Below are 26,778 nucleotides of genomic sequence, written 5' to 3'. Positions count from 1 at the left end.
CCTGTCCCCGCCCCCTGTCCTCCCCGCTAGCCCAGTCACCTAGCCCAGCCCCACGGGCGCGCCCACAGCGACCTCTAGCGGCCCCTCCGACCGTTTCTTTCCCCGCAGCCCGCAGCCGGAGGGCAGGCCGGCTCCGTCTCCCCTCCGTCCCTCGGTCCGCAGACGTATACGCGCTGGACCGTCTGTTAGGTATCCCAAGGAAAAAGTGGCCGACCGCTGAGACCCGCTCCTTTTCGATCACGGCTTCCCTGCTGGGCTGCCTCGGCCGTTGTCCCTTAGGTAGCAGCACGCAGCGCAGTGCCTGGCATCCACTGGGCGCTCAATAAATGCCTGTCGGAGGAAGAAGGGCAGTCAACACACTCTGCGTAATTGGTGTGCGCCGGTTCCCCACGAGGGGGCGTGCCTCGAGGGCCCGAATCAATGGCGTCTCATTCCGCGAACTCGCCGTCCTTGCCTCTGACACAGCGTGTGAGCCCGTGTCCAAGCGGTACAGCTGCCCCCACTGCGCACGCGTAGTCAGAGGCGGCATCCATACATCCGGCCACCGTTGGTTGTGCGCATGCGCCTTTTGAGGGAGCGGCCCACGGAGGCAGCGGCGCGTTTCCCGCCAGGCCAGGGGGCGTGACGCCTCGCGCACCTTGATGCCGACGTTTCGGCGCCCAGAAGCCGAACGGCGGCCTCGGAACCTGAGGCGAGCGACGCTGCGGACCCCACAGGTGAGTGGCAGGACCGCCCCGCGTTCTGGCGGCCTCTGGAACCTCCGCCGGCGCCGTCTCGGTCCCCCGCGCTCCCGGGCTGGAACGGCGGGGAGCCAGGCCGGCCGCGCCCTCCTGCCGCCTCCGCGCCCCGCGGCGGGGCTCGGTTACAGCGCGGCGAGCGGCCGGAGGGCGGGAGCTCCGAGGGAGAGCGGAGCCTCGGGTCGGCCGGCGGTGGGGGCCCGCCCGAGCCCTCCTCCCGTGTGGCTCGAGTTCTCCGAGCCTCAGTTTCCCCGTCTGTAGGAGGGGACCCGGAGGCTCCCTTACAGGACGCAGCGGCCGGGGGGAGGCCTGGCGCTGTCGGCGGTGCCGGGGCTGCGGCTCTCAGAAGAGCCCGCCCAGGCGGGGCCGCTCGCGCCGGCGGACGGGGTGGCAGGGCGGGAGCAGCCTGGCGGGCGGGGTTCCGCGCAGGACGGGGCGGGCGCCGCCGCCTCGGGGTCCCGGGGCTGGCCTCCGGCCGCCTCCTCCGGCCGCTCCCCGGCTCCTGTAAGCGCGGGCGCTCCGCTCTGGGCCCGCGGGACAGGAGCTCGCGCCGCTCGACCGTCCCCGAGTGCGGCCCGTGCTCCCGGGAGCTCTCGGCGGGGACTCAGTCGTCCTCAGAGCTGGCGTGGGCAGCGGGCGGCATGGACAGCTGAGAGGCCCGGGAGGCGTCCGCCCGGCCGAGGGGCGGAGGTGCGCGTCTCCCCTCGGCCTCGCCGCCGCCACCGGCCCGCGCTCCCGGTCCGTCCCCTCCGGTCCCCCCGGCCGGCCCTCAGCGCCTCCCGGAGGCAGCGGGACCGCGTGCCTCCTCCGCTCCGGGTCTTTCCCGTCCGCCCGGGGCGCAGGGCCGAGTCTGCAGAGCCGGCCCGACGTTCTGACGGCTCCTGCGGGGGCCCCTCCGCTGCCTGCGTCCCCAGCAGGGGTGAGACCGAGGGGGGTGCCCGCCCGCCCCGTGAGGGGTCGTGAGAGGCCTGTGGGCTTGACCCTCGGCTCTGCCCGTTCCCCCCGCCGCCTCCTCCTCGTCTGTGCGGCCCCGAGTTGTTGGGAGGCGGGATTTTCTGTTCTTGCTCGGCAAGCTGGCAGCACAGTCACGAGGTCAGCCGTGCGGGCTTGGCTGGGTTCTCTGCTCCGGGTCCCCCAAGGCCGAGATCGAGTGTTCTCGTGAGGCCTCGGGAAGAATCTGCTTCCCAGCTCGCGCAGTGGCAGCAGTTCCTCGGGGCTGTGGGACGGAGGTCCCCTTTCCTTGCCGCGTCGGCCCGGATGCTCTGTGCCGTGCGGTCCGCCGACTGGACACTCTCCTGGCGTCGGCAGGACCCGTCGGCGGTGCCTCGAGGGGCGTCTGACCGACCCCCGGCGGCGGGCCCTGAGGCTGTCCTCGGAATGCTGCCTGCCGCCGCCGGTTAAGGGGACGGCTGCGGAGAGCCCTGCACCCAGGCCTGGCTCCCGGCGGGGCTGGACGGGCGTCCCCGGGCCCCGAGGACTCCCCGCCGCGGGCTGGCGCCGAGGCCGAGGCGGTGCCGGGAGACGGGGCTGGCCGGCAGCGGGGTGGCGCGCAGCGGGCTCTCCGGGCGCTGGGAGGAGGCGGGGTCCCTCCTCCGCTGTCCTGAGACGGCCTCGTCCTCTCCGCGGGAGCCGCTGTGGCCCCTCGCCCGCGGCAGCCCAGCGTCCTGCGGGAGGGTCCGGCGAGGACAGTGCCGCAGCTGGGACTGGGGAGTCTGGCCGCGGACTCGAAGAACTCTCCAGTGGTGGTTTTTGGGGGCCTGTGGACTCGGGTTAGAATCCTTGGGCCGGACTCTGCCTCCTGTTGGTGCAGGGCCTCGCGTTTCCTAGAGCGCTGAGCCCTGGTTTTCTCTTCTGTAGGATGAGCGGATTCAGCTGCCGTTTTCCTGCTTCCTGGGGTATGGGGAGGAGCAAGGAAAAGGGACGCACATCCCAACTTTCAGGTCTTGTAAGTCCTCACACAAAAGTGAGGCGTTCTAATAATCGTAACTGTCGTCAGTGAAAGGTGGAGGGACACTGCTATGCTGGGGGCCACCAGAACTGTACTTAAGTGTTAAAGGCGATCCTGAGAAGCTAGTGTGAGGCAGATATCAGTGATGAAAGTTCCTAATTTCAGTCCCCAGAAGACACTTGCTGTAAACGTTGATTTAGAAGGACGTTCTTCCTCAGTGCACTGTCTAGCCAACAGACCTGAGCCATGGCCTGAACAGCCCAGGTCTCCACCTCTGACTGGACCCCGTGACTCTACCCCTGTTTGGAGGTGGACAAGGCCTGAGATGTCCTTTGGCAAAGCCCTCTGGTTAAAATTCTGGCATTTCCTCCTGATCTTTATCCATTTGCACAGAGGCTTCTTTTTCTTCGTGTAGTCAGGATACATACGTGCTTTTCCTGCACCCCATGACCTCGGTAGTTTCCTTAGTTCTTGTCCTGAATGTTTTCTTTCCATCGCCTTCCTGATTAATGTCAGCACTTGGCTGAAGCCATCTGTAGTTTTTAGCCTTCCTTATTTCTTAAGGTGATGAATTCAGTAGGTTCATTATCTACTGAATAAAGGACATCTTGGTTAAGAGGGCTTAAATGACAAGAGAAGACACCCTTGGTTTTTTGGGCATTCTCACTGGTAATCACAGTGGGGTACATCATGGGTGGTCAGTCACATGGGAAATCTCCAATTCGGGTGTACACACGGTGAGTACTCTGTGGTCTCTGAGGGGTGCCCTACATGATAGGGATCCCCTTCAGGCTGTCGGGTTGACCTTGGAGCCGACCCCTGCTTATGGATTGGGTAGAAGTCAATTTTGTTCTGCTAATGTGCACTTCTCTCAGGTAACTGGGGATTCCTGAGGGAGGATGCTGGGAAGCAGGCCTGGGACTTACTGGTCTAGACAGCATAGGACTTGCCTCTCTTCTAGTAGCATCCTTTAGGCCAACGGCACACACAAGACCTGATGTATGAGGTATTGCAGAGTCAGGCCAGTGGTTTGTGTCTGACTCCTGCTTAGCACTTGGATTTCTGTTTTGACTTGTGGGGACGTGGAATTGGCCACCCCAAGATATGTCTCTTTGGCATCAGGATTATTTGAGGCTGATTGCTTTTGATAAACTGGGACAGGGAAGGAGGCTCTGAGAATGGAACTTGCCCTTGGTTAGGACATATTTACATTTGTAAGGTAAATCTCTATCTGTAAAATGTGCCTCCCTCTCTGTACCAGGAAGAAGAAAGGAGATGACCTTCTCTCTAAAAACTCTTAATCAATACCAAAGGCAATGACTTAAAATCTGCATTTTATTGTGCTAGTCTGGTAACCTCCTGTAACTGACTTCCCTCCCCCTCCCAACATTGGCATTTCTTAAAGATTAAGCATCTTTCTTTAGGCTAGGAACTGATTGCTGAGCTCACCTGTGACCGCCCAGCTCCAGACAATCGACTTGCCTCCGGCTACGCCCTCTGAGACAGCAGACCACTACCTGCTGTGTCCATCAAGCGCTGTGCCGACAGGGCAATCTTGTGACTATCGTGGGAGGGACATTTCAATCACATGTGAAACACCCTGTTTGGGGGTATATAACCACTGTGTGTACCCCACTTTTTCGGTGCCCTTTCTTCCTTCGGGAAGAAAGGCCCCGGGCCATGGTTCCTCATAAAGCTTTGTTTAATTTTCTCTTGCTATTCCGTCTCATGTGAATTTAATTCGTTCTCCAGCCAGACGAACCCCCATCTGGGGAGAGGAAATGTCCTCCTCCCCTACAGACTCAAGCCACAATATCAGCAAAAGCTACAAAGTGAATATGCTCCTGATTTTTTCTATTTGTTCTCTCTTCTAGGCTAGCCTGAAAAATGAGTCTATAAATAAGCCCTTTGCACAGTGCTGCCAAGACTTGGTTGAAGCCATTGAAGATTTTCCTCCGCTTGCTCAAGAAGTTGACAAATGCTGAAACAGATGACCTAACAGGCCCCTAAGAAACTTCCTTGAGTCTTTTCTCCGAGAACTAACAATTATCCGTTGCAGGCTATTTGACCAAGAACCAGGATGGAGGTTAGGGGTCAAGCGGGGCACACACACCCTGGTCAGAGCCTGCAGGGCAGACCCTGCTAGGCAGGAACAGAGAAGAGCCCTATCTGGGGCAGGCCCAATGGGGAGGAACTGTGACCCAGTGGGCGAGCCTGTTCCCAGGCACATTTGGTCCCCTGTGTGGTCATCTCTGCTCAGCATGCAAACAGCCCACTGCACCATAGCCAGCTCTCCCCCAGGGATGACGGTGGGAGGCTGGTAATTGATGCCCACCTGCCAGAGAAGGGGAAGAGAGCACTCTGTGAAGCTTCTGTGAATCCCAGAAATGGTGGCTGAATCATGGAAACAGACGATGCACAGGTCCCCTCTGGTGACCCAGGAGAAGACCCGTTCACCCTGCAGTCTGAGCCCTTCTTGGTGCCAGGCAAGGTGCCAGGAGAGCAGGGTTTTGGTTTCCAGACAAGGAAAACAGGGAAAGAGGAGCCTGAGTCAGCTGTCCTGGCTGGGTCCTAAGCTGCCTGAAGGGCTGTCTCCCAGCAACTGTAAGGTGTGATCAGTGCGCAGGTGAGAGCACCGTCTTCCTTCCAAAAGGGACACTGCCCTAGATTCTTCATATGTTATTTTCTCCACAGGCTTCAACAATATGGGGATTAATTTCTGTGGCTGAAGGCTCTTCCACCCCAACAGATGCAGAGTACACAGCTGTGGTTGTATCACGAGGGAAGATCGTACCCCTGCTTTCCCTCCTAACGAGCCAGCCTGTGCAGAGTAGGTGACAGATACACTGTCAGAGGTCCTAGGACTGCTGCTCCCACTGTACCAGGAGGTGGTCTATGTGTGTACTGAGTAGGAGGAAGTGGGTGATGTTCTAGGGCTGGGACCAAAGGGGAGGCATTCCAAGTTTCAGATCCAAGGGACAATGTGACCAGAGGTTTTGGCAGCAGCACACAGGGTCAACTGGAGCCAGGGTCAGCAAACGTTGTAAGGGCAAGACACTACATAGTCTAGGCTGGGTGGGTCTGAGCTGGCAGAGGAGGCATGAAAAGGCTCAGGCAGCACAGTCCTGAGGGGAAGAATCCACAGGGTTCAGTGACCCAGGACTCGACAAAGCTGGAGAGCGAGGGCAAGGTGTCCATCCCGTATCCACTGGAAGGTGGGGACAAACTGTGGTCTGAGGCAAACTCAGGCCAGAATTTCTTGGCTTCCAAAGAGAGAAATAAAGATGTTGCTATTTTCATCACAAAAAGATTCATGATAGTTTTTCTTTAAGTCCAACACTGCACAGGACATTGAAATTGGGTGTAGTTTCTACCCTTATGGAATGAAGGAAGATTCAGTGACGGCAATCAGTTGACAATAATTCCCCAAATATCCACATGAATTACCCAAATGCCCTGACAATGCCCACGTTTCCCAGTCCAACCTACATTTCCCACACTAATTCTACCACCCAGAAAAGGGAACAAAAAGCCTTCAAAAAATTTTCTATTCTGTTAAAAAAACAACTCTCACCACAGGTCTACGGTGTGATGACTCAGGAAGGAAGTTCAAAAGATGCCACCGAATAAATGATGACTGTGGTCGCCTAAGTTATGACCAAGAGCTGAGCTGCCAGGGAACTCTCTGCAAAGGGGCAGGGTTTGCTACTATACAAAAATTAGGTTATTTTAAAACTTGGAGGTGATGTAATGGCAATCGTAAACTCCACATTATGGCTAGTCATGTAATTCCCTGAAGCATATAGCAGTTTTTGACTGTGTCCTGACCAAGGAATAAGGTAAAGGGTGATGGAGTCGGGGAAGGAAAAGTGGACTAGGACACGGGTCACCATGGCCCAAGCACTGTGGTCACTGTGTGTGTCTCCCACTAGGTCTATCCTCTGTTGCTCTCCATCCAGCTCTGGGCTCCCGGGGGCTGACCCATGTGGACTGCATCAAAGGGCTGCCCTGCCCTCTGGCTTCCACTTGCTTTGGCCAGTGTCAGGCAGCAGCAAGAGAGTGGGAGGTCAGAAGAAAGTGTGGGCAGGGTGCTCCCTCCCTGACCAACTGCCATGGGTTGCTGGAGTCCCCTTACCAAGGCCACAACTCTCAGCAGTCAGTGCTCCTCATGAAGTTACCCTGTCAACTTCCAGTGACCACTCCCTCCCCTCACCGCTTCAAGCCTAGGTGATGGCTCCCAGACATCACACATGCTGGGATACTGACTGCCCTTTGGTGTTTTCCTGAAATTCTGCCCATTCCTTTATGAATAGTTCCTTTCTAAAGATGCTCCACAAAGTACCTATTTCTGAAAGTACCACCTCTTTCCTGCTGGGAACCTTAGTGTACGGACACTAACCACTTGTTCAGCTGCAGACACATCATCCTTATAATACAGAGAGAAACTCAAATGAAATTCGAGGTGTCCCGCCACCCTAAATTCTAATGCCCAACCCCAAGAACTTGAAGTCCTGTTGTCTTCTATACAAGCACCAAATCTCAGAGTCGTCAGGGCATCAAAGATCGACATAATGCAGCAATCCCTCCACAGCATCCCAGAAAGAAGCATTGAGTTCCAGAAAGAACCTCTGCAGTGACGAGGAACTCACTCCTCCAGAGGAAAAATTCATCAACACTCTGGGAAGTGCTTTGGAATCCAGCCAACCACACCATTTTCAAATCCGTATTACTCGTTTTGCCTCACTTAAATCCAGACACCCTGTATGTCACAGGATGTGTTTCCCAGGAGGCCTGACATGGCATTCCACTCCCTCAGCCCCCGTGTGATCAGTCAGCTCTGTGACCTGGGAAATCTCCAATTTCTTCATTTACAAAATGGGGGCTGGGGAGCTAAGGGGTCTGAAGGCCGGTTCCATCTGATGATCTAACCAAGACACTAACCTAAGCAGTCAGGAAACTCATCCCTAGCTTTCAACAGAAAGCCTTAATTATAAATTCATCACCAACCTCACCTGGATCATTAAAGTTTACATTTCTTTAGTCAGCTGTATCTCCTCTCTGGAAAAATTATTTATTTATTTATTTACTTATTTATATTTTTTTAAAGATTGGTATCTCAGCTAACATCTGTTGCCAATTCCTCTTTTTTTGGGGGGGCTGCTGGGCTGACGAGGACTGTCCTGAAGGGGAGACTGGGATGCACAGCCACATAACTGAGGGCCCTGTCTTCCGGCACCTCCACTGGGATGGGGGTTCAGGGGGCCGTGCTGGGACCTCGGGTGGCTCCAATGTGCAGGCCTGGTGGTGCCTCTGCATCTCTTTCTGCCAACAGCCCCCTGCCACTCCCTTCCCAGACCCTGTGGAGATTGAAGGGCCCGGAGTTTCCCCTGTGTTTTCAAGGCATAAACACAGGCCAGTGTCTGGTGTTCAATGGGACCCATAGGACCTGTGAGATCCAAGGCTGGTGCCCCGTGGAGAGCAACACTGTGCCGGTGTAAGTGTCCCTGACACGCAGGGCAGGGTCCAGGGCCAGCAGAGCCTGCCTCTTACCTGCCCCCCCCCTGCAGGAAGGCCCCGCTGGTCCAGGCTGACAACTTCACGCTGTTCCTCAAAAACACTGTCACCTTCAGCAAGTTCAACCTCTCCAAGTAAACATGGCAGGTCCTGGCTGGCCTCAGATCCTCCTTGTCCCTTGCCGGGCCTGACCCCTGACCTCACCTATCTCAGGTCCAATGCCTTGGAGCCCTGGGATGCCACCTATTTCAAGCAAGGGCCCTGTGACCCACGCTTCAGCCCCTCCTGCCTTGTAATTCCCCTTTGGGGACCTCACAACCATGGCTGGAGGAATCTTTGAGGACCTGGCATTGTGGTGGGTCTGTTGGGGGCAGGGATCTGGCAGGGCTCGGGGAGAGAGCTCCCTGGGCTGGTGGAATAGTGACGCGCTGTGTGCAAGGTGGTGCTGTGGGCATCCACCATGCTGGGATTGTGACCTGGACGCCAGGGGCTCTGACTGCTGGCCCCATGACTCCTTCCAGCTGCAGGAGAGGAGCTACAACTTCAGGTGCGGCCCCAGTGCCCACCTGCTGCTCCTCAGCCAAGTCCTCCCCGACCTGTCCTCCTGTGGTGGCCAGGACAGACCACACCTGGCCCATCCCTCTGGACGGTCTGCTGTGTGTGTGACGGGGCCCCAGGGCAGGAGGGGTGCTCTCAGCTCCAGGTCCCCCAGCACAGGCTCCGTCCAGCCTCCCTGCTGAGCCCTTTGGCCTCCACCCCACCTGTCCCCACACCCCTCCTGCAGCTGTGACCCCTCACCCCCAGCCCCTCCTCCACTCCACCCTCCTCCAGCATCTGCCTCCACCCCACAGGGGGCTTTATTTTTTACTTTTCCCTTAAAGTTTTTTCTGAAAAATTACAAGAATCTATAGAAAACTCCAAAGATTAGTACTGTGAAAACACATATAGCCTTCATCTGGCTTCGCCAGGTTTGTTTTTATTTATTTATTTTTACCATTTTGTCCCATTTGCTTTCTCTGTCCTCTAGAGGGAGCTGGGTATATTTAGATTTCAAAGGAAACTGCTGGAAAGCAAGTGGCAGATATCCAGACACTCACCCCTCTCAATGCTGTCCTAAGAATGAGGACCTTCCCCTGGTGACCGCTGTCCTCTTGTCACATTCAGGAAATTTATCACTGGCAGACAAATCTAACATTTAAATTTCCCCAGCTGTGCCAATAATAGTCCTATTTTTATTTTCCGATCCAGGATGCACTCAAGGATCTTGCCTTGCATGTATCATCATACCTTTGAGTCTCCTAAGCAGACATGCACACAGCCACCAGACCTGGAGGGGATGCCCCTTGACACTGCTCGCTGGGGCTGGCCTGGCCTGGCTTAGCCGACCTCCCCAGCTCTTCACAACCATGTGGGGCAGGACCTGCCCACGCCCTGCCCCCTCCCCTCTGTGCTCTCCCCATCCTACGTCTCTGCCTCGAACTCCTTCCTGACGCCTGGAAAACCAGCCTGACAGTCTCCTGGCAGGAAGCCCCTGGTTCCCAGAGGAGTGAGTCCCCTCTCTGGACCCCACAGCCCAGGCCTGCCCCCACTGCCCCCACCCCACTGACAGCATCTGTTTAGGGACCCTTCTGTCCCCATCCCCTCAGCAGGCAGGGAGCTTCTGAGAGGCAGGTCCCAGCTTGCTTGTCCCCTGTGTCCTCAGCAGTGACACAGGGCTGAGACCCAAGTCTCAAACTGGGGGTGGATGGAGTCAATGGATGAGTTAGATGAGGCCTGTGAGGGCCGGGCCAGCCCAGGAGTGGGCAGAGCAGGCCAGTAGACTCTCCTGCCCCCAGGACAGCCACTCACTCGGGGAGGCCTCAGGTGCGGAGGATCCTCTTTGACGTCCTGGTCTCTAGGCAGGTAGGGGCCAGGTTGGGGTGGGTGGGGAGGCAGGGGAGAAGGGTGGAAAGAGGTGATGGCCACAGTCAGAGAGGCTCAGCCCAGGTCTGTCTCAGGCAGGGAAGTTCGGGCCACAGCCCATTCAAATGATTTGAAGTTCGGCACCTGTGCTAAGCTCCTGTGGTCCTGAGGACCCCGTGGCATGGGCAGGCCTGCAAACCCAAGCTGACCCAGATAGAAGGGGCTGCCATCCCCTCCAGCCTCCTGAGGAGGTAGGGGAGGGCAGGCAGGCCCCCAGCGGTCCTCATAGACTGGTAGCCTGCTCCATTTGACTGGGCTCCTGGGCTGGGGCCTGGTTGAGGGGCTGTAGGGCCTGCACCGTCTCCTCCAGGCTGTCTTGTGTGGCAGTCAACCCTGGCAGCTCCTGCTGGTTCTCCTTGCTGTGCCTGATGCCATAGCCAAAATACACCACGAGTCCTGCAAGGGTGGCACAAGCCTGAAGGGCAGGTCCCAGCCCAGCTTCCCTGCTTGCTTCCTCCTGCAGCCAACCCAGGGTCCCAGCCTGACCCCCACTCACCGATCAATAGCCAGACAGACAAGCGCAGCCAGGTCAGGTAGCTCAGCTGCAGCATGAGGAAGACGTTGAGGAGGATGCTCAGGGCTGGAGTCAGGGGCACCATGGGAACCTGAGGGGCAAGGGCAGGGCTGCTGGGCTGCAGGGAGGGGCTGCTGGCCTGGGGCCTGATTTCTCGGGAGTCCATGGAGCCTTTCTCCGCCTCTGGGGATTCTGGAATCAAGGGCCCGCTTGCCATGCAGAAAGAGGGGGATGGGGTACTGGCTTCCCCCGCCCCTTGACCCTGGTGCATCCTGCCACAGCAGAAGAGGAAGGGGCGAAGGGAGGTGGCTGGGCTGAGAGTGAGGGGTGCTGGCTGGAGGAAGTACCTGAAAGGTGTCCTCCCGGTGCTGTTGCTGGTGGGCCCCCAGGACGAGGAGACTGAGCAGAAACAGGACAGAGCTGAGCAGGAGCAGCAGGGTGTGGCCCCAGGGTGGGAGGTGCAGGGCCGAGTCCCCAAAGATCAGCCCGCAGTCCAGAATGATGGCTGAGACCACCAGGACACAGAGTGCCCAGGCCACGGCGACTCCAGGTCTGCATCCACTCATGAAGCCAAGGAAGGGCCTCAGGGCTGGTCGCAGCTGCCCGGGCTCAGGGGCTGAGGGCTGCTCAGTGTCCTCCAGCCGTCTGTGTCCTGAGGAGTCCTCATACCCCTCAGCCACAGGGCCAGGGCTGACTGGGCCCAGGGAACTAGATGGAGGGGTCTTTTGGAAGCGTAGCACTATAATGCTGGTGGCCACGAAGGTATAGTCCAGCAGTGTTCCCAGGGACAAGAAATGGACCAGTGCCTGGAGGTGCAGCAGCAGCGCCAGGAAAGCCATGAGGACCCCGAACACCAGGATGCTCACCATGGGCACCTGCGTCTGGGGGTGCATGTAGGTAAACACCTGGAAGAAGAGCCCATCGGCGGCCATGGCATGGACCATGCGTGGCAGGTAAAAGAGGTCGTTGAGGAGGAGAGTGTTCATGGCTGTGGCAGAGGGTGGGAGACTGGTCAGCATGGTGGACAGGCCCCTTGGGCCACTGCTGGGGACCAGGGCATGGGTGGTCCCTTGGGAACAGGGGCATGAGTCTATCTGGGCTCTCAGAGTGAGCCTGAGTATATGTGGGGTGCTGAACTGTTCCCCCTCGCCACCCAGGAATGCGACAGCCCAGTTTAGGTGACAGACCCACTGGAGAATCTGATGAGGGCTGAGTCCCTCCACCAGGCAAGGACCTGGCAGCACATGCCAGAACTGACATTCTGTGTACAATTGGGAGGGGCAGTGATTAGGTCTCTCCCAACAATGCTGGGTGGAGAGTCTAATCATTATCACCTTCCTGGACCCAGGATGCAACTGAGAACGCAGGCCCAGAAGGAGGTGTGTTCCCGGGGAGGCTTAGGGCAGGGTCCCACCACCCTGTCCCCTCCCTCCTTGCCCGGAAGGACCCCTTACCGCAGACGGAGCCAGCTGCCACAATCAAGCCTGCCCAGTTGTAGCCCCGCTGGTAGAAGGCATCAGCGAGTGCTGAGTCAGGGTCCAGGCTGTGCCATGGCACAATGAGGGTGAGGACAATGGAGACAAGGATATAGCCACCAGCCACCAGGCCAAGTGAGATGGTGATGGCCATAGGCACGGCCCGCTTTGGGTTCTGGGCCTCCTCGCAGGAGACTGCAATGATATCAAAGCCCACGAAAGCATAGAAGCAGGTGGCGGCACCGGCCATGACACCAGAGAAACCGAAGGGCGCAAAGCCGCCCTCCTCAGTGCTCCAGTTGTGCGGGCGGGCCAGGACAAACCCCAGGATGATGATGAAGAGGATGACGAGCAGGCTGACAGCAAGGAAGATATGGTTGAGCCAGGAATAGATGCGGCATCTACAGGAGATCAATGCAGAGGCCAAAAGTGTGATACCAGAAGCCAAGAAGTCCGGGTACTGGGCCAGGAAGGGCACTTGCCAGATGCCCACATGGGCCACGGTGAAGCTGCGGATGCGGTGGCTGAAGATGGCATCCAGGTAGCCACTCCAGGCGCGGGCCATGACGGTGCCACCAACGAGGTACTCAAGAAGCACATTCCAGCCAATGAGGAAGGCCCACAGCTCACCCATGGACACGTAAGTAAACAGGTAGGCAGAGCCTGCGCGGGGCACACGTGCCCCAAACTCCGTGTGGCATAGAGCTGCTAGCAGGGAGGCCAGAGTGGCCACACAGAAGGACATGAGCAATGCAGGGCCGGCCATCTCCTTGGCTACGGTGCCTGTGAGTACATAGAGGCCCGAGCCCACCATGCCACCCACACCCAGCAGGGTCAGGTCCAGTGTGGTCAGGTGGCGCTGCAGCGATGTCTCCGTGGTGGACTCCTTCAGTGTCTTCAGCCGGTTCAGCTTCTGCCAGAAGCGCGCCAGGCTGGCGGTGCTGGGCAGCCCCCGGGCCATGGTGGCCGGCTGAGAGGAGCACCAGCTGCCGGTACCTACGAGGGCCAGAGCGGAATGACAGGATGCTCATAAGGGTCTTGACCAGCCTTCAGTCCTTGCTCTGACCCTGCCCGGGGGATCCAAGCCTGGAACTACTGGCTGGCTGGAGGGCTGGGAGGAAGCAGGGTTCTGGGTCTGCCAACAGGGTGGGCAGGAGGTCAGTGGGAAGCATGGAGATCCCCTTGGCCTGCCACCCAGGCAAGGGAGGGAGCCTAGTGGAGCCCGATTGGGGTGTTTGGGATAGGCCCTGAGGGTGGGTAGGGGGCAGCCCCAGAGAACCCAGCTAGTAACTGCTCCAGTGGTCTGGGATCCCAGAGCAGGGTGGAAACCTGAGGCTTCCCAGAAGCTGTGCCAGGGCTCTAGGACCCAGAACAGGAGCTCCTCTGTGGCCCTGGGCATAGCCCAGATGGCCACCTGGCCTCAGACAGCAGCATTCATCCCCCCATGCCCTGTCCCGCTGGGCAGCTGTATCAGTGCACCCCGCTGGGAGTGGGGGGGCACCCTGGGTCCTACGCCCTGCGCGTGTACCCTGACATGCTGCTGCTGCTGCACCACTGCCTGAGCCACTTCCTCCGTGCTCCTATCCCTGAACAGACATTTCTCCAAAGAAGATATACAAATGTCCAAGAAGCACATGGGAAAATTCTTGACATCATTAGTCATTAGGGAAATGGACATCAAAACCACAGTGCGATGCACCCCCTAGGGTGGCTACAGCCAAAAGTCAGAGAAGAACAAGTGTTGAAGATGATGTGGAGTGATTAGAACCCTCATACACTGCTGGTGGGAAGGTAAGATAGCGCAGCTGTTTCGGAAAAACATTGGGCAGTTCCTTAAAATGCCAAACATAAAGTTACTGTATGATCCAGCCATTCTGTCTCTAGGTGTGTACCCAAGACGTGAAAATATGTGTTCACACAAAAATTTGTGCATGGATTTTCATAGCAGCATTACTCATAGTAGCTCCAAAGTAGAAACCATCCAAATGTCCATTTACTCACAATGGATAAATAAAATGTGAACTGTCCATACAACGGAATATTACTCATCCATAAGAATGAATAAAGCAGTGATACGACATTAATGAATCTCTTTTTTTTTTAAAGAGTGGAACCTGAGGTAACAACTGTTGCCAATCTTTTTTTTTTTTTATTCTCCCCAAAGCCCCCCAGTACATAGCTGTATATCCTAGCTGTGAGCGCCTCTGGTTGTGCTATGTGGGATGCCGCCTCAGCATGACCTGATGAGTGGTGCCATGTCTGCGTCCAGGATCCGAATCAGTGAAACCCCAGGCCACCGAAGCAGAGTGTGCGAACTTAACCACTCGGACATGGGGCCGGACCCTGATGAATCTTGAGAACACTGTGTTAAGTGAAAGGAGCCAGTTACAAAAGACAACATATTGTCTGATTTCATTGATATGAAATGTCCACAGGAGGCAAATCCATAGAGACAGAGATATCAGTGGTGGCCAGGGGATGGGGGAGGGGGAATGGGAAGTGACTGCTAACGGGGACAGAGCTTCCTTTTGGGGTGATCACAACGTTCTGAAATTAGATAACGGTGATGGCTGCACAATTCTGTGGATGCACTATAACCCACTGAAGTGCACATTTTCAGTTGGTGAGTATTATGGTGTGTGAATAAAGTTGTTGTGAAAATAAAAGATAAAGCACCAAACCGTTTCCAAGAAAGAATTCCAGGGGCCAAAGGGCTGAGCACCTGAGGGAGATGAAGCCTGGTGAACAGAGGAGCAGAGTAAGAAGTCGGGGACCAGTGTTTCTCCCAGGCTGGCCCCTTGTGCTTTACCTGATTGAGGATATGAAATGTGCAAGAAGACAGAGTCTCTTATGTCTAAGGGCTCTAAAATGGAGCTGGGAAGCCAGGAAGGAGACAGGTCTTATGCACGTCCTCATGGAACAGAATCTGAACCTCTGAAGTGGGTGATGCTGCAAGACTCCTGCAGCTCGTCACAGTGACGGAGGTTTGCTTCCCTCCAGCCAGCCTTAGCAGTCACTTATTTTTTAGCCAAGATTAGCTATCTGCTCCCAACCCTAATCAACATTTTTAGTAATGCAAACCTCCCTTCTGTGCCTTTAAAAGTCCCTGACTTTTACTCCCTACAGGGACACTATTTGGGTTTCTACCTGAGTCTGTGGTCCCCGAATTGCAATTCTCTGATCCCCAAATAAGCGCCTCTCTGCCCCTCATTTTGGCTCTATTTTTATGTTAACATACATGGTGTCAATAAAGTGGAAGTTGAAGTGATCTCACCTTCGTGGACAGGCCTCCCCTGGAACTGGGTACGGTAGACACATGAGCCACGTGGGGCTCACCGTTTCCATGGATCACCGACCCTTCCAATTGGAGGTCCTCTCAGGTTCTGACCTCCCTCCATTTGGTTGAAGTCAGTGCTTTTTTTGGGATTGGGGGTGACCTTCTAGGAGATGACTGTCTCAGTCTGGTGTGGAGGCCACTGCCACAGGATGGCACTCCTCAGCAGAGTTTCTTCTTTGAGAGGTGAGCACCCTCACTAAATTGAGGGATTTCTCTGTTGTCATTCTGTAACTGTGGGCCCTCCAGGACCAGCTCAACTGAGCCCATCTCTTAGCAACAGAGTGATAAAGAATTGCCTTTCAGAAAATCTGCAAAGTCACATAGCCAGGGCATGTACAAAAGAAGAAATGGTGACCTGCAACGACCTCAGAACCAAAGATCCTCCTTCCCACAGAACCCAAGGATAGGGGCACGACCAGAAGTTGAAAGTCAGACTTATCGGAAGCAAGGGGTCCCTCATTCCTGAAGATCTGCTGTTAAAATTCCTTCCCCACGGGGCTGGCCCCGTGGCCGAGCGGTTAAGTTCGCGCGCTCCGCTGCAGGCGGCCCAGTGTTTCGTCGGTTCGAATCCTGGGCGCGGACATGGCACTGCTCATCAGACCACGCTGAGGCAGCGTCCCACATGCCACAGCTAGAAGAACCCACAACGTAGAATACACAACTATGTACCGGGGGAGCTTTGGGGAGAAAAAGGAAAAAAAATAAAATCTTTAAAAAAAAAAAATAAAAAATAAAATAAAATAAAATTCCTTCCCCACTTCATCAAAAATGTTTAGAACCCCAGCAAAAATGTTTAGAACCCTGTCATAAATGTTTAAAACCTTACCATAAATGCTTGAAGCTCACCAATCAAAGCCTGTCCCACCAGCGTTTCCACATGCCAGCTTATTCTCCCTAACCTCTTAAATTTCACCCCAAATCCTGTAGTGGGGAGACAGAGTGATACTGGCTCATCCCAAGGTTGACATAAGGGAAGCCATATTGTAGAGAAGAAACCATAGTGTAACTTTGAATGACCTCTGACTAACTAACCCAGCTGGATATGCACCCCCCAGGAGATCTTCCTGCTCTGTAGATTTTATGACCCCTGCTTGTGCAGGTGCCTCCCAGCTGCAATAAGACAATAACTTTGTTCTTTGGAGTCCCTTAGTGATGACCCCAGACAGAGAGTCTATCTTGTGTGGCTACTCCCAGTCGGTAACACCAGAAGGTCAACATTCCTAACCCCTCCCCTGTAACCCACTGGCCTATATAACTGCTTCAAGACTGTGCCCCCTTGAAGATGGTTCTTTTGGGCATCAGTCGGCCATCTTCTGCCCTGTTAACAAGCTGTAGTAAAATGCCCTTTCTCTGCCACCATCTTGTCTCTTTTTTTTTTAAGCCAGGATGCCCTGGTGTTTTTTTTTTTTTTTTTTTTAAAGATTGGCCCTGAGCTAACATCTATGCCAATCTTCTTCTTTTTTTCTTCTTCTTCTTCTTCTCCCCAAATCCCCCCAGTGCATAGTTGTATATTCTAGTTGTAGGTCCTTCTGGTTGTGCTATGTGGGATGCTGCCTCAGCATGGCCTGATGAGCAGTGCTAGGTCCGTGCCCAGGATCCAAACCAGTGAAACCCTGGGCTGCTGAAGTGGAGTACGTGAATTTAACCACTCCGCCATGGGGCTGGCCCCACCTCTTGACAACTGGCTTTTGTCTTGCTGTGAGCAGATCAGCAGATCGTGCAGTAACAAGATCTGAGGGCACAAGCCCCCAGTCTCCCTGCAGATCAATCTCACAGAATAAAGCTGATCTCTTTTCCAAAGGCTGATGCCATAATTAATTGGCTTGCTTATGCGCATGGGGCAGAGAACCCCAATTTTGTGTGGTAACAATTCCTGTCTGTGTGCTTTTCTTTTACTCGAGACTTTCATTTTCTAAAGTTTCCTGAAAGTTTCTCCCTCAAAAATTCCAGCTGGTCTTATGTTTAAGAACTATGGTCCCTTCTCTTGTACCTTTCTCTCTCAATGGAACCAAAATTACTAAGGATGATTTAAAATCACAATGGCAGCAGAGGAAACATTCTAATGACATAAGATCATTTCAAAGGTGCACTTAAAAGCAAGGGTTCAAAATTCTAAAATAGCTTCATTGAAAGTTTTATTGCAAAAAGCCAATGAAAAATTAAAGCTCTAAGAGGGACCTAAAAGAAAAGACTACACAACTGTAAACAGAAGTCCACCAAGTTAGTGGCTCTACTGACACCCTCTTATCTACTCTTGCAGGAGGGCCCCCGGGGGGGCCCCTTCCGGAGTTGATGAGTCTCTGAGGGTTTTCCTGTAAACTTCTATGTTATTCTCTTAAACAGCCTAGGGGAAACTAAAATTAGAATCAGTGAGGTTATTAATATTGCCAGAAATATTTACTGTTTGTTGTGGCTGAAAACTAACAAGATATTTATAAGGATTTCTGGGGGGTTGTTTTTTTTTGGTAGCTCAAGGGTCAAAAATTGGCTAAATTAAAAGCTGATATTCAGAGCCTGATAGAACTTTTTTTTTTTTAATAGGCTTTCTTCCCCAGGTGTTACCACGCAAAATTCTTTCCTCAGGGTTCCTCTTCCACAAACTTTCTATAATTTTCTTTGTTACATTCAGAATTTGTCCCATGCTTTCTTTCTTCCCTTCTAGTACTTCAGGGCAAATTTATCTTTCTTAACAAAACAAACAAAAATATTTCCATTCTTGGGGCCAGCCCAGTGGCACAGCAGTTAAGTGCGCACATTCTGCTTCTCAGTGGCCCAGGGTTTGCCAGTTCAGATCCCGGGTGTGGACATGGCACTGCTTGGCAAAAGCCATGCTGTGGTAGGCGTCCCACATATAAAGTCGAGGAAGATGGGCTTGGATGTTAGCTCAGGGCCAGTCTTCCTCAGCAAAAAGAGGATTGGAAGTAGTTAGCTCAGGGCTAATCTTCCTCAAAAAAAAAAAAAAAAAAAGACTGCATGTGTGCATCATATCCAATGCTGATAACTGTCAGGACATGTCCATTTTAAGCAAATCAAAATTCTTAAATAAGCTTTCATTTACCAAAAATTATTTTTTATCATGTTAACTTGAAAGACATTTGGGTTAGTTTCTATTACATTTAGAAATAATTTATATAAGTGCTTACTTGAAGCCAATTGAATAGAGCTCCTTAGAAACTATACCATCAGGAGGTGCGACATCACATACACATATAAACATATAGACATACACACACAGAGACTCCACAGCATTTGTTTAAAAATTACTGACATGAATCAGATACAGTAATCCAACTCTCCCTAGATATGAATCCAAATTTCGTTTTAAGCTTTTTACTAATATTTGTAGAGAAGACACTCAAGATGCTAAATTTTTGGTGAGAGTGCTCTTATGGCTATTTATCTTTCCTTTTTCTGTTTTTTTCCCCTTCACTTTTAGGAATTGGTGATGGACTAGATATTTCCCAGAAAATTTGTCAGCCCTTTGAGATAAGGGACATGAGTGGAATCTGAACTGCCTCTAGAGCTGCATTTCCAGTCTTGCAAGGATTTTTTTTTTTACGACAGTTGCTTTTAATTCTTCAGAAATTGGGCTGTAACTTAAATGACATTATAGATTGATCTACTTGTCCAACTACATCACAGAGACAAAGAGAAACTGCTCACATTTTCCCCATGATACAGTTTCTGGGGCATATTTGCCTTACCAGTTTCTAACCTCCCAATATCTGGGAGCATTTGGAGAGGAACAAGGGAGGATTTGGGGATTGGAAAAAGGACAAGTGAACTTTGAACCGCCTTCCAGAGCCATATCTCTGGCCCTGCAGGGATGTGCAAGACAAAGATGGTTGTTTCCAGTTCCCCAAAGAGCTGGTTTACAGTCTGAATGATAAAAGAGTTTGACCTACCCTTTCAGCTACATTTTTCCAATTGCTTCTTTATATCGGAGAGATTTTTAATTTAAGATGTTTATCAAAAGATTTTTATGTTCTAAAACTTTAGGGCAATGTATCACACCTTTAAAAAGTCTGCACAAGGTGTTTAAAAAGGCCCCTTTCCTTAAGTGCACAATTCAACTCTAGACCAATTTACTCTGGGGGCGTGGAGCTTTCATTAGCATCTGTAAAGACACAAGAAGAAGCTGAGACTCCAATTTTGATTAAATTCTTAAGATTAGTCATTATGAGAGCTCTCTAAAATTATTTCCAATTTAGAAGTTTTTCCAACTTATGGATCCATCCTCTGACCACTGATGAGCAGGATCTTAACAGCAACTCAAACCAAGAAGCATTTATGGTTTAACTATGGACACAAGAGGTGTCCTCAAAAGAGAGTGAAAAAGAAGCAGCCCTAGGGGCCGGCCCTGTGGCCAAGGGGTTAAGTTCGCACGTTCTGTTTTGGCGGCCCAGGGTTTTGCCAGGACAAATCCTGGGCACGGACATGGCACTGCTCATCAAGCCATGCTGGGGTGGCATCCCACATGCCACAGCTAGAAGAACCCACAACTAAAAATACCCAACTATGTACCAGGGGACTTTGGGGAGAAAAAGAAAAAAAAATAAGTAAATAAAATTAAAAAAAGAAGCAGCCCTCACAAGATCCAGAAAGTTCACTTCCAAAAATAGCCCAAGAAAGCAAAGGCTTCTGCTGCACAGGTGGTGGTGCACTAACAAGCAATGAAAGTTGAGATGACAAAGGCCCCCAGTGGTCTGGGACCCCTCCTGACCAACTCCCCTGAGAGCTGATAAAGCCAGACAAAGAGAGTACATCTCAGAACCGTGGTCTACTCAACTGGCCACCAAGATGTACACTGGGACACGCATGCTCCAGATGACAGAGACCAGAGGTCACAAAGCCAAGCTCTCAAGACACAGAGCAAGACAAAAGAAAAAAACCTCATCTTAAAAGTCTTCTCCACAAATATTAACAACAACAACACAACTTTTAAACAGGTAATCTTAAATTGTTCCATCTTCTAGAGACATAATTATTTGTAATTATGTTTTTATGTATGTACGTTTTTATTATATGTAATTATTATAAACTACTGTTTTGTATTGTACCTGATTCACAGCTAAAAATTTTTTTTTTGAGGCAGATTAGCCCTGAGCTAACTTCCGCACCAATACTCCCCCTTTTGCTGAGGAAGATTGGCCCTGAGCTAACATCTGTGCCCATCTTCCTCTACTTTATATGTGGGATGCCTGCCACAGGATAGCTAGATAAGCAGTGGGTAGGTCCACGCCCAGGAACTGAACCCGCAAACCCTGGGTCGCCAAAGCAGAGTGTGCACAATTAACCACTATGCCACTGGGCCAGCCTGCACAGCTAAAATTTTTTAAATGAAAGCTTTAAGATCTCTGTGTCGGTCTATATACATGTATGTACATTATATATGTGTGGAAGGGTTCTACCTCCAGATGGTATTAACAAAATTAACTTCTAAAAAGAGTTCTATTTAATGAACTTCAAGTCACAGCTTATATAAATTATTTCTAAATATAATGGAAACTAACCCAAATGCTTTTCAAGTTAACATGATATAAAATAATCTTTGGTCAATAAAAGCTTGTTTAAGTTTGTTGGTTTAATGAAAACAGGCATGTCTTCAGCGTTACCAGCACTGGATATAATGGAAACATACAACTTTTATTCTATCTAGGTTATTAATCAGATAAGCTCATTATCACTGTTACAAGCTTTGTTAGCAAGAAAAATTAACTTAAATTGATAGCTAACTGCCTTAATGTCTCATAAAGTTTTCATGAATAATCTAACTATGATTGTTAAGAATAAATGAATTACATAGATGTTAATGAAATAAGGAGTTTTAAGTACAATAATTATGTTTTATGGTATGTGTACTTTAAAATAGCTTCCCCAAATCTTGAACTTGAAACCTTAGAGTTTTGCTAAAGGAAAGTAAATGATGGGAAATTCATTGAATATCTGGAAAAGATACAACAGATTTTCAGAAAAGATAAAACATGAAAATGTTAACTACTGAACAGGAGTTTATCTACTTTTGGCTTCTTCTTACAGAAAAACTAAAAGATGTTTGGGTCTAAAAAACTTATGCTATGAGAAAATGTATGTTTTCAGTAAAAGAAGGTATAAGAAATGGAGATATTTTTGTTAAGAAAGTAAATTTGTCCTAAACTAACACTGTTATGGGAAAGAAAGGGCAAATTCTGAATGTAAAAAAGAAAGTTTGTGGAAGAGGAACCCTGAGGAAAGAGTCTTGTGTGAGGTCGAGCTGGATAAGATTGGAATGAGTTGAATTAAGTAAATGAGTTTTAATATCAAAAATAAGCTGGTGCAAAATTAGAATTTGGTTTTCTCTCTGTGCTTGTTATAAGGACAAGGTTTCTTGGGTTTTTAATCTACTCCTGATTAAGAGATGATGAAAAGTTTTTCTTTCCCTTTGAGTACTCTGCCTAAAAGGCAGGGATTTTGTGTTTTATCAAAACAATTTCCTGTGCTTTATGTTAAATGCTGAGTCTTTCCTACTCTAGAGAGCTAAGCTTTTGCAGCTATGTAACCTTCTATATTTGTCTTTGAAATCTTTTCTGCCATCTTGGTTAATAAGATAACTAAATATTAAGTTTCATAGTGATGTGTGATCCTATTTAGGCAAGTATCTTAAGACCTTCTTTGATATTTTTGACAAACTTCCTCAAATCAGATTCTAAATGAAGTCTTTTTGACCTCTAGCTAACATTGGGATTTTTCAAAGGATCCTTGAAACATGTCAAAAGATTGGTTTTCTCTCCTTTTAAAAAGAAAGATATTAAACTAATTAGGCTTATCCGATATGTTAAATTACATGGGAAACATTGTCAAACAAACAATTAAGCCTTCTTTATGTTATGTCTCTACAAGTATATGTTATGAGTTCCAGAAATTCCATGAAATTCCTGGGAGTCTAACATGTCCTGGGATAAAATGCTGTCTGTCATCAGAATTGAGGCTCACACTAAACATCAGGAAAGCTCCTTAGCTGACTTTCATGCAAAGGCAGCAACCACAGAATCTACAAAGAATCTACAAATGCTTTTCACATGTGGATGAAGTCCATTCTGCCTCTGCAAAGAATAGTCCCTCACTGCCAGACTTTTGCCATCCTGACATCTTTACAATATGGGGACAGTCTGCTCCTGAATCAGGGAAATGAAGGTGGGTAAACAATGGCTGTAAATTCAACGGTCAGGGCTATGGAAAACCCAAGACAGCTGCTGGGCTCTTCCCGGCTGTCCGGCAAATCCCATTTTTCAGTTTTCACATTGCCTCACCCCCCATAGGAAAAAACTACTTCTCTCCCAGAGGCCTCACAACTCCTCCCTCCAGCTCCTTTGAGCACCTGCAGCTGCACTTCATTCAACTGCCACTTCCTATGACTCATCAATATGTTCTTGTTATTGTATGTGTTTTCTGGATGGGTTACAGCCTCTCCTTCGCCACAAAGCTGATGCCCTCATGATGGTAAAGAAACTGCTAGAACATGTGCTTTCCCCTTGGGATGTACATTCCACAACCTCCAGTGACAAAGGCACCCACTTCAGTGGGCAATCATAGGAACCTTAACAAAAATTCTGCAAACTTCTTGGGATTATCACTGACCCTATCACCCTCAATCACGAGGCAAATCAAGAAAACTAATGGAAAAAGGGATTCAAGCAAAGAAATATTAAATTACACAGGACTACATGAGCTGAGAAAGATGCTCTAATGTTTTATTTTTCCAGATTTAAAGAAACGTTTTCTCTTAATCTGTCAACAATTTGGTAAGACAAACCTTTGTGAACAAAGATGAAACACTGAATTTTTTCTCCCTACCTGATCCCTCCAGAATTCAGAGAGTCTCAGTAAGCATTCTTATTTTCACTTGTATAAAAAATCAGGCCAGGTTTTTAATAACAACAAATTAGTTTTGCTGTGATTATCTTTGGCAAAAAAAAAATTGAGGATAATTGTAGAGAGAAAAATTATGTGTGCACCCTTATACATATTAGATTCTAGTCCTGTTAATTGTCTTTGAGGTTTGTTATATACCATGGACCGGACTCCCCTAGCATAAGGCATTGCCTTGGGTCTTGCTGACTGTTGGCTGTGTCCTCTTTGGAAAATATGAGTTAACTCCATGAGACAGTCACCAGCAGATCAGCATCTGCTGGCACACAGCCTTCTGCTGCTCCCCCATTGCCCTATGTGCGTATGACCAGCTACTGTGAGTCTCTATGGTCTTATGCTCATTCCCATCACCAACAGGTTAAAGGCTCTTTCCCAGATTCCAATTTAAAGGATGCTGTTGGTCACTGTCTAGAGCCTGGTGACTGGATATGCTAGAAGCATCATCAGAGGAAGACAGCCCTGGAGCCCCACTGGAAAGGACTTTACGAAGTGCTCCTGACCACTGACACTGCTACAGAGCTAGAAGGCATTGTATTCTATGTGCCCCTTTTGGGTACATCTTTGTGTGTGATTATTATGGGAAACACTGGGCTTATGAATGTCTAGATTCATAAGCTGGCATACGGCAGGAAAATGCCTTTTAGGACACCGCAGTATTCCATTTCAAGCTCTTGTTATAGAAGGAACCCAACCACAATCTCATAGGTCTAGGCGAGACTTGGAGACTCCCTTTTTACACCCCACCCACTCTCCATTGATTACTACTGCCAAAGGCTCTGTCCTTTGGATTGACGTTGTCCATTACAATCTGTTGATAAAAAATGTATCCCTAACCATCGCTACACTGGAATATTCTACCACTTGAACCCTAGCTCAACAACAACGATCCCTGGATTCCCAAGGATGGGTTGTACTAGATAATCAAATGGCACTCAATGATCTCCTCGCAGAACAGGGTGGCATCTGTGTCACAGACAACACTTCCTGCTGTACCTGCATCAACTCTTCTGATGATGTTGAGTTAGAACTCGGAAAAATTATAAAAGGTGCACAAGATGACTGCAGTCCAATGTCTTTCAATGACGCCCTCTGGATCCCTGTTGATGTTTTCAGCCGGCTTCCGTCAGGCAGAGGTGCTTGGATGAGACCAGGACTTCAAATATTGTTTATGAGTATTATTAGCATTTTGCTATGTGTACTTGTATTTAAGCTTCTTATGCTACTACACACTCAGATCTGCTCCAGAACTTCACCAAACACCAAGATTATTGTCACTCAATGTACTGAATGATGGATAAGTCTTATGCACCTGAACCTTCAGGTAACCGGATGAAATTCCCAAGAGTCATTTTCAGACTGCCTCCTTGTTGCTCAAATATGGCCTAACCCTTATGATGCTGACTCCTTGGAGTAACCATTAGGAAAAATATACTAATTTCCCCTGAAGTGGGACATGACTCTCTGGGACAGGTCCATCCCAGCAGTATGGGACTAAACAAATCTATGGTTGATCAGTGATGCTTTCAGAGAAAAACCTCAATCAAAAGCGGGAAAATGTGAAACGTGAAATAAAATGGAGTCATATATGTCTAAGGGCTTTAAAATGGAGCTGGGAAGCCATTAAGGAAATGGGTCTTATGCACATCCTCATGGAGAACATGAATATATATGTATATATACATATATTTTGTGTTTTTTTTTTGGCGAGGAAGAGTGGCCCTGAGCTAACCGCTGTCCCAATCTTCCTCTACTTTTTGTATGTGGGATGCTGCCACAGCATGGCTTGATGACTAGTGTAGGTCTGCAGGTGGCATCAGAACCTGTGAACCTGGGGTCAAGGAACAGCCCCTCAAACTTAACCACTACACCACCAGCTGGCCCAGAACATGAACTTTTGAACTGAGTAACACTGGAAGAAACCTGCAGCTCATCACAGAGTCAGACATTTGCCTTCCTCTGGCTAGCCTTGGCAATCAATTATTTTTGGCCAAGATTAGCTTTCTGCTGCGAACCCCAATTAACATTCTTTGTAATGCAAACCTCCCCCTGTGCCTTTAAAAGCCCCTGACTTCTACTCCCTAGCGGGACACTATTTGGGTTTCTACCTGAATCTGTGCTTCCTGAATTGCAATTCTTTGAGCCCAAAATAAACACCTCTGCCTCTCATTTTCGTTCTTTATTTTTAGGTTAATGGGGCCAGTGGTGTGTCTGAGTCCTGCCCAGCACTTAGCTTTCTGTTTTGACTGGAGCCAGAATACCAGCAACAGCTGCAAATTGAATATGCGCCCGATTTTTCGATTTGTTCTCTCTTCTACACTAACCTGAAAGCTCACCGTAAACGACCCCTTTGCACAGCGCTGCCAAGACTTACTTAAAATCACCGCGGAGTTTCCAGCAAGACACAGCCCTGCTAGTGTCTCTGGGGCGTGTCTCCTAGACTCCTCAAAAAACGTTGTTACTGATCCCACCTCTGAGCGCCGGCCTACACAGAGGCTGACCTGTACTGTAACCATCACATTTACACACACATTTAAACATGCGAACATGTACAGGCCAGGACCGCGCCAGGCCTCCCCCTGGCCGCTCCGAGGGCCGAGCGCGCTCCCGCTCGGGCTCACCAGCTCCCGGTGGGGGAGCCTCGGGGTCCCCTCCTACAGACGGGGAAACTGAGGCTCGGAGAACTCGAGCCACACGGGAGGAGGGCTCGGGCGGGCCCCCACCGCCGGCTGACCCGAGGCTCCGCTCTCCCTCGGAGCTCCCGCCCTCCGGCCGCTCGCCGCGCGGTAACCGAGCCCCGCCGCGGGGCGCGGAGGCGGCAGGAGGGCGCGGCCGGCCTGGCTCCCCGCCGTTCCAGCCCGGGCGCGCGGGGGACCGAGACGGGGCCGGCGGAGGTTCCAGAGGCCGCCAGGACGCGGGGCGGTCCCGCCACTCACCTGTGGGGTCCGCAGCGTCGCTCGCCTCAAGGATGGAGTCCGCCGTTCGGGTTCTGGGCGTCGAAATGTCATCATCAGGTGCGCGAGGCGGCACGTCCCCGGCGTAGCGGGAAATCCGCTGCAACCGTTGGGGGATGTTACCCTAAAAGGCGCGGCGCCAAACCAAGGCAGGCTAGGTATGGGTACTAACTCTGACTGCGCGTGCGCAGGGGGGCAGCTGTGCCCCTTAGACACGGGCTCACGCGCTGTATCCGCGGAAAGGACTACGACTTCCTGATTCGGACCCTCGAGGCAGGCCCTCTCGTGGGGAACCGGCGCAGAACAATTACACAGAGTGTGTTGACTGCTCTTCCTCCCACAGGCATTTATTGAGCGCCCAGTGGATCCCAGGCACTGCGCTGGGTGCTGCTACCTAAGGGACAACGACCAAGGCAGCCCAGCAGGGAAGCC

At 51.1% G+C, this 26,778-nt stretch overlaps 2 protein-coding genes and 1 long non-coding RNA gene across 9 annotated transcripts in view; 1 reads left to right on the top strand and 2 right to left on the bottom strand.

Moving 5' to 3' along the window:
- The window catches only part of LOC139084720 (mitotic-spindle organizing protein 2B), a 32,131-nt gene extending 5,666 nt beyond the window's left edge, over nucleotides 1–26,465 (bottom strand). For 2 of the 7 annotated variants that reach the window (XM_070628736.1, XM_070628738.1), the window contains exons 1-2: nucleotides 455–503; nucleotides 215–330 (exon numbers count right to left, since the gene is read on the bottom strand). The gene's annotated coding sequence lies outside the window, so the exon portion shown is untranslated. Of the gene's footprint in view, nucleotides 1–72; nucleotides 544–26,328 lie in introns of those variants that run through there. The other 5 variants (XM_070628739.1, XM_070628737.1, XM_070628735.1 and 2 more) reach the window with 4 other exon arrangements.
- On the top strand, nucleotides 577–5,993 carry LOC103542664 (uncharacterized). Its single transcript, XR_011542371.1, has 2 exons — nucleotides 577–716; nucleotides 4,560–5,993. It is a non-coding gene; the product is annotated as an uncharacterized lncRNA (long non-coding RNA).
- On the bottom strand, nucleotides 9,145–26,459 carry LOC103542665 (cationic amino acid transporter 4-like). Its single transcript, XM_070628730.1, has 5 exons — nucleotides 26,329–26,459; nucleotides 12,130–13,146; nucleotides 11,023–11,663; nucleotides 10,658–10,766; nucleotides 9,145–10,557 (listed from the first exon to the last, which is right to left on the bottom strand). Exons 2-5 carry the CDS (start codon nucleotides 13,109–13,111, stop codon nucleotides 10,385–10,387), a joined length of 1,905 nt encoding a protein of 634 aa, XP_070484831.1. The 5' UTR covers nucleotides 13,112–13,146; nucleotides 26,329–26,459; the 3' UTR covers nucleotides 9,145–10,384.
- Nucleotides 26,466–26,778: the final 313 nt, after the last annotated feature.

This window comes from Equus przewalskii, chromosome 7 (genome assembly GCF_037783145.1).
Source record: "Equus przewalskii isolate Varuska chromosome 7, EquPr2, whole genome shotgun sequence".
In the NCBI taxonomy this organism is placed as follows: domain Eukaryota; kingdom Metazoa; phylum Chordata; class Mammalia; order Perissodactyla; family Equidae; genus Equus; species Equus przewalskii.
This window is presented reverse-complemented; position numbering and strand designations above follow the sequence as displayed.